This window comes from Manis pentadactyla, chromosome 3, assembly GCF_030020395.1.
Source record: "Manis pentadactyla isolate mManPen7 chromosome 3, mManPen7.hap1, whole genome shotgun sequence".
Taxonomy (NCBI): domain Eukaryota; kingdom Metazoa; phylum Chordata; class Mammalia; order Pholidota; family Manidae; genus Manis; species Manis pentadactyla.
Window position 1 is genome coordinate 126,200,062 of NC_080021.1, and position 6,992 is coordinate 126,207,053.

The following is a 6,992-nucleotide window of genomic DNA, read 5'->3' on the forward strand; positions in this document are numbered from 1 at the left end:
CTATTTGTGATTTTTGTCAACATCCTTTGATGGCATGTACAGCTTTACAATCAGTCAGACTGCAAATTCCTCCAAATGCTTCCTACTGAGAAACCTACAGACATTGGACTTCTGGGTCATAGTTTGCACTTTTTAAAAGCTGGCTCTATATGTTGCTGTCTTCCAGAAGGGAAGCCCCATTGACCATCCTTCTAAAACAGCCCTGAACCCGTCTCCATGCGTTATCACTGGTTGTGGGTCTTATGGGTAGAAAATATCGCCTGAATATTGTCAAAGCCGGCATCTCCAGTTACAAGTGGACGGCCCCGCCTGCCCGGGGAAATACCATCCAGTCCCGAGAGGCCCCGCCCCTGGCAGTGCTGTTCCCCGGACATGCTCCCAGCGGCTCCTTCCCTCCCAGGGCCCTTCCTTCCCTGGGCCCCGCCCCTTGGCTGCATGGCCCCGCCTCACCGTTCGGCTCTGCCTCCGTTGGCAGTGCAGCCCCGCCCTCCCGGCTGCCAAGCTCAGTCCAGCGGCTACGTGGCCTACGCCCCCAGAGGCCCTCCCGCCCCACCGCTCGATCCCGCCTCTTGGAGACGTGGCCATGCCCCGGGCGGTGCAACCCCGCCCGTCCCTGTTTGCGAAGCCCCGCCTCCCATGCGTGCCTTGGCGTCGCTCATGTCGTGCGCTGGGGCTGCGGGGGGAGAGGCTCCGGCCGCCATTGCTGCTTGGCTGCTGCGCTACCGCTGTCCTGGCGCGGAGCCCCTCTGCCGATTGAAGCGCACCGCGACGTGACCGCAGGGGCCCAGCGGAGGGTGCAGACGAGGCCCCGACGGGGGCCCCAGCTGCCCACAGCCGCCCGGTCCGGAGCCCGAAGGGCCCTCCCTCCCCCCGTTGCTAGGCAGCCGCGTCGGGCGAGGAAGGCGGGGCACGGGAGGGGCGGGGCCTCCGGCGGCTCCCCGCCTTGGACTAGTACTGCATCCTGGGCTGCATCGGACAGGGTGAGCACGGCGTCGTCTTCAAGGGGTAAGCGGGCCGCGGGTTCATTCCCTCCGGTCTGGGGCCCACCGTTTGGGGAACCCACATTGGCCCCCTGATGCCTGCTTCCCTGCAGCCCGCCACCTTTGACTCCTTCAGTGGGGGGTCGTTCAGGCTGCAGCCAGCCGCCCACCCGGCAGCGATGCTACGGTGGTTATCCTGCGAGGGTCCCCCAGCAGCTTGGCGTGAAAGTATGCGAGCCATTTGCCAAGTGCTGCGACAGCGGGGTCCCAGGCTAGACCTGCTTTGCCTCCAGAACGGGGTGGGGGGTGGGGGTGCTTCCAACCCCCTCGAAGGCCTGAGAGCTCTGCGTCCGATCCAGATGGGGCCTTTCTTGTCTTCTACCGTATTTGCCAGCCGGGATGGGTGGCAGTGTCTGTGTTCTGTCCCTCGCAGACTGGGGAGATCGTTGCCCTCAAGAAGGTGGCTGTGCAGCAGCTGGAGGATGGCATCCCCCCAACCAGGTCCTGCGGGAGATCAAGGCCCTTCAGGAGATGGAGGACAATCAGTATATGAGTGAGGCTGGGCCCTGGAGGCCCTTCCTCCCTCCTGCGTTCCCTACAATTTATCCTCTCACTTAATTCCTTCTCCACCTGGCCACCCTCATTCACCCAGTTACTGTGTTCCTCTCTCCTTCCCTCTCCCATTTACACACTCATTTTTTCATTTACTCATTCATTCATTCACTAACATATACTTTTTCTTTTATAACGTCTAGTGATTTCTAACAATAGTGGTAACTGCCTCCTGTTGCCCTCCTGCCAGGCTCTGCAGGCTGAGCTAACTGTTACCCTATATTGCTCTTGTGAGTTCACCACCTCACAAGGCAGGTTTCAGGATCTTCCTCTTGGGGCCAGGGGAGAAGACTCAGCCGCCAGCTCCCTGGCACTGGGTCGTGGAAGCTTTGGCCCAGGTCTGATTGAGGAGTCCAGAAGCCAACCTTGGGGCTTCCCGTAGACCCTGCCCTGTGCTGTGCACTGGCCCCAGCCAGGCTCTTGAGAATATCAGTGTGCTAGGGAAGGTGGACAGGCCACAGGGCACACCTGGCATGGCTCATGCTGAGGGGGACTGGAAGTAGCTCTGGGCACAGGAGGAGGGAGACCAAACCCCGAGCCTCGTTGCTTCCCGTGGTATTCTCAGCCCTGGGGAGTCACAAGGATGGGTCCTGTCCTACTCTGATGAATTCTCTGGAGACGTCCATGATGTATCGGGTGACAAAAGCCCATGTCCCCCTGGTTTTGTGTGTGTCTTTGTATGCCATATCTGTTGTGAAGTCTGGGGGAATATACTGTAAGATCTATTATAGGTAATAGGACTTTCCTTCTTTTCTTTTTTATGATTCTGTGCATTATCTGAATGTAGGTGTATCTTGTGATCTGAAAAATGACCATAAGCTCATTGTCAGAAAACCAGCAGCAGTACCATTCCTGCTTTTCAAGGGAGTGAGAGGGCTGCAGACAGCCCTCAAGTGGGAGGGGTGGAGGGCCTGGGAGGGGGCTGGGGTTGTGGGCCCAAGTGCTATGGATCAGCAGTTTCTATCTTAGAAACACTCCAGATTTAACCCTGGCCCAGGCCACCACCACCTCTCACCAGAACAACTGCAGCAACCTCCACAGTGCTTTGCCTGTCCCACTGTTAGAAGTTCTGTGTGGATGAGGTCATCCCCTCCCCTGCCTGAAATGCCCCAGGGGCTTCTCTTTACTGCTTCTGCCTACCTCCAGCCTCTCTCTCCATTTATCCATTACACTTCTTAAGCGTCTCTCTCTGCTGAGCACCGTCTAGGCTCCAGGAGCACAGAGAAGCAGGCGTCCTTCCCCCGAGGGCCCACAGGCTTGTGTCCCTCCAGCCCTCTTCCTGCACCCTCATTGTGCTTGCTGTCCCTCTGCCTGGAGCTCCTTCCAGAAGCAGCCCTGCTCTACCCAGTCTCCTGTCCTCATCAGAACCTGGACATAACACGTTGATTTGTTCATCTATCAGGCATCTCTCTCCCTGTGCTTCGAGCTCCTTAAGGTCGCTCGGGGCCTGCCGGGCCTTGCTCCTGCTCACTGTGTGAGGGCGGCCTGGCCCCTCTGAGCCATGGGCCCTCCTGTGCTGTGTCAGCTGGCCCGGTGCCCTGTCTCTGTGCTGGGACTTAATGGGCCCTAGAGGAAATGGGGGGAGACCTGTACATGCATGTGTGTGACTGTCCAGGTGATTTGCCAGTTCATAGGCTGAGTGGGGGACCAGGTGCTGCCCTAAGTGGTGTTACCTGGGTCTCCTTTCCCCTGAATGTAAGTTAGGTCTTAGAGAGGGGACCCCGTTATCTCAGGAGAGCAGAGCAGCAAGATTACTCCAAGCTCCCTGGGTCTGAGCTTACATCTCATCACCCCCTCTGCCTGCCTGATCCTGTCACCTTTAGGAGGTGAGGCCTGCATGCTGCTTGAAGGAGGATATGCTCTGTGTTCTAGGCTGGAGGCCACAGGGGGAGTCCGAGCTGTGTGAGCCCAGAGGCTGACAGGGTGCCTGCCTCCAGGAAGTACAGCTAAAGGCTCCTACATGGCGTGGGCTTTGTGCTGGCCTTTGAGTTCATGCTGTCAGATCTGGCTGAGGTGAGGTGGCATGCCACGTTACCTGCAAATGCTGCTCAAGGGCGTTGCCTCCTGCCACCCGAGCAACATCGTGTAGCAGGTGATTCAGTGTGGGCTGGAGGGCCTGGGGGCCTGCCCTTGGAGAAAGTATGGTCAGAGGGGTCGAGGCCTGCGGCTTGGGCCTGGAGAGGGTGGGGCCTGGGCTGAGCTGGGTGCTCAGTTTGACATACCTTTCCAAGCTGAGGCCCTCTGGGGCCTCCTGGGGAACTGAAGCCTCCTTTGGTGCCCACGGGACTTGAAACCAGCCAACCTGCTCATCAGTGCCTCGGGCCAGCTCAAGATAGCAGACTTTGGCCTGGCCTGGGTCTTCTCCCCAGATGACACCAGCCTCTCCACACACCAGGTGGCCACCAGGTAGGGAGGACCAGTTCCCAGACAGGGCCTGGCAACTGACAGGCCTCGACCCTCTCACTGTGGACGAGATGCTTCTGGATTCTTGTGGGGCTGGGGTGGGACCTGGGTGACCTTCCAGAGCAGCCTTGTGTCAGACAGGTGACCTGGCTATGAGTACCCCCTCTTCCTCACAGGTGGTACCGAGCCCCCAAGCTCCTGTACAGGGCCCGGCAGTGGGAACAGGGGGTCGGCCTGTGGTGAGATTCCTGAGGGTGGGGCAAGGGGAGTGTGGGTTATGGGGTCACATTTTTCTCCTGGGCTTTGAGGCCACTCTGCTGTGTGGAGGTGTTTTCCTGCTGTGAGCTCTAAATTTCTCCAGGTGTCTTCCTCAGTTTGGGTGTCTCTGAGGAGTTCAGGGACAGTGTCCCTGCCTGTGACAGTTTTGAGCTAGATGGGGATCAGGTGAGATTGGAGTGGGAAGCTTCTGGGCTGTGGTGGGGGAGGTGGTCTGAGGCTCAAGACATGGGGCATCTAAGCTAGTACGTATGGGATGACGTCCCAGATGGAACGCCCCTAAGCTGTCCAGGGCCTGGGTGTCTGAGCCTGTCTTTGGGACAGGATGGCTGTATATGTCTAAGAGTTTGAGGTTTGGGAGCTGCTTCAGGGCGCTGCATCCTGATGTGAGGAGGTGGCTGTGTGTCCCAGATGGCGTGCTCCCAGGAGTCTGTGAGCTGCTGAGGGGCTGCTGTGTGTTTTGGAGGTGAGGCCTGCATGCTGCTTGGAGGAGGATACGCTCTGTGTTCTAGGCTGGAGGTCTTTGATTGTTTATGAGTCCCTGATTATGAGTGTCTGCTGCTTTGTGCATGCCTTGGCCCGGTGGGGAGCTTTGTGGAGGCTGTGTGAGAAGATGTGTGTCCTGTAATGTAAGATGATGGAGCTGGTGTGGGGAGCCCTGTGTCCGTTGTGGCCAGGATGATGGTGGGGGAGCCCCGCATCCGTGGTCGGGGGGACGATGGTAGGGGAGCCCATGTCCTTGGTGGTGGGGGGACCATGGTGGGGGAGCCCTGCATCCATGGTGGGCGGACAGTGGTCAGGGAGCCCCATGTCCGTGGTGGCTAGGACGATGGTGGGGGAGCCCCACGTCTGGTGGGGACCATGGTCGGGGAGCCCCGTGTCCATGGTGGGGGGACGATGGTGGGGGAGCCCTGCATCCGTGGTGTGGGGACGATGGTGGAGGAGCCCCGTGTCTGTGGTGGCCGGGACGATTGTGGGGGAGCCCCGCGTCCGTGGTGGAGTCTTTGATCTGTGTGGGTTGTCCGTCCACAGGGCCGTGGGCTGCATCCTAGGGAGTTGTTGAACGGGTCCCTCCTTTTCCCAGGGGAGAGTGCCATCGAGCAGCTGTGCTGTGTTCTTAGCATCTTGGTACCCCCAGCCCTCAAGTGTGGCCAGTTTGCAGGGCGTTTGCTGTTGGGAGGGGTGGGGCAGGTACCCTTCAGGCTCTGGCAGCTCATGACTCCCCTCCTGCACCGTCTCTTGTGGCCCCATGCCCCCTGGCCCCACACACCACTCCTCTGGTTACCAGGGCCATAATGACCCAAGGGGTGGGGGGCACGTGATGGGGGGCTGTGAGTGAGAAGTAGCAGGTGGGGAGCTTAAGCTGCTGAGCTGGGAGAGCTGGTGGGCAGGTGCCAGCCCGGTGTACCTCTGTCCCCAGGAGATTACAGAGCTGCCCGACTACAAGATCTTTTTCAAGGATCAGGTGTCCATTCCACTCGGGGAGGTGCTGCCTGACATCTCCCCTCAGGCCTTGGACCTGCTGGGGCACTTCCTCCTGTACCCTCCACACCAGCGCACTGCAGCCTCCCAGGTAGAGTGCCCCATGGCCTGAGCCTCTGTGCTGGTAGCCAGGTGAGCCACGGTGGGGGTCCCTCCTGACTTGGGTGGGCTGGACCAGGAGCCTGGGGATGCTGGTGTGCCTTCCGTGAACAGAGCCTGGGGCTGTGGGTGGGTTGGGGTGGCCTAGAAGGCATGATCCCCTCACACCCGTGGATTGGTGACTGGCTCCTTGGTGCCTCCAGTGAGTGTTTACTTAGCACCAGGCATGAGCAGGTCATTGTCCTAGGTCTGTCCTGTCCCTGTGGGTCTCGTCCTGTGGTGAGGCAGGGCATCCAGGCTGTGGGAACTCAGGTTGGGGAGGGACGGGTTGGGATGGACTTTGGGGTCACAAGGTTTCCTGGGGAGGTAGATGCAGGAGGGCTGCAGAGGGGGCCTAGGAGGGAGATTGGGCGAGAATGGTGGGGGAGCACTATGGGCTGATGGCCGATGGTGTCGGCGCCTCCCTCAGGCGCCCCTGGCCCCCAGCCTTGTGGCCACCATCCCCACTCTGACCTCAGCTCGAGCAGCGTGGGTTTATGCTCGCCCCTGGTGAGTTCTCATGTCAGCATCACTCGTAGTGCTGGGGCCACCCAACCACTTCCCAGCCCCCTGCTGCCTGCCCCGCTGCCTTGAGTCCACTTCTCCTGTCCATCTGGTGTCCCCTCACTGGCAGTGGGAGCCACTTTGCCCAGGCAGGTCCACGAGACCTCAGAGAAGCCAGGTCCTATTGGCCCACAGGCATCACACACTTGAGGGTGTCACACACTTGGGGTTGTTAACCTGTGTCTTGCCAGCTCCTGTCCCACCTTTCTCGCTCTGCTTGGGCCCAGAGCCCCTCCACATCCTGGGGCCTGTGCCCTTCTGCCCCTGCTGGGCTCCTGAACCACTGCAGGCTGGCGTGTATGCTTCCTTCCTTGGGGCTGATTGCCCGACCGCCCTGGGCTTCCTTCAGCCGCTCACTGCCCGAGCCCACTGGGTGGGAGCATGCCCTGTGGGGAGCCTTTGCACGGTCCCTGCTGCCTCCCCTCCTCGGGAGGGAGTGCTGCCCAGACAGCACTAGAAGGGAGCCCACTGAGCGGTGGGGGATGAGGAGGAGGGCCTCTGTGGGGAGGTCTCTGTGTCCCTCCTCCGGAAGGTGAG

At 60.0% G+C, this 6,992-nt stretch overlaps 1 protein-coding gene across 1 annotated transcript; it reads left to right on the top strand.

Moving 5' to 3' along the window:
• Positions 1-242: 242 nt before the first annotated feature.
• LOC118918264 (uncharacterized) lies at positions 243-6,992 on the top strand. The gene is made up of 3 exons (XM_057499361.1): positions 243-1,005; positions 1,414-1,481; positions 5,692-6,992. The coding sequence occupies exons 1-3, from the start codon at positions 243-245 to the stop codon at positions 5,863-5,865; spliced, it is 1,005 nt and encodes a 334-aa protein (XP_057355344.1). The 3' UTR covers positions 5,866-6,992.

Coding starts and splice junctions, on each gene's coding strand:
- LOC118918264 (XM_057499361.1), top strand. CDS start 243: ATGGGTAGAAAATATCGCCTGAATATTGTCAAAGCCGGCATCTCCAGT. Junction 1,006..1,413: donor CACGGCGTCGTCTTCAAGGG/GTAAGCGGGCCG, acceptor TGTCCCTCGCAG/ACTGGGGAGATCGTTGCCCT. Junction 1,482..5,691: donor GATGGCATCCCCCCAACCAG/GTCCTGCGGGAG, acceptor CTCTGTCCCCAG/GAGATTACAGAGCTGCCCGA.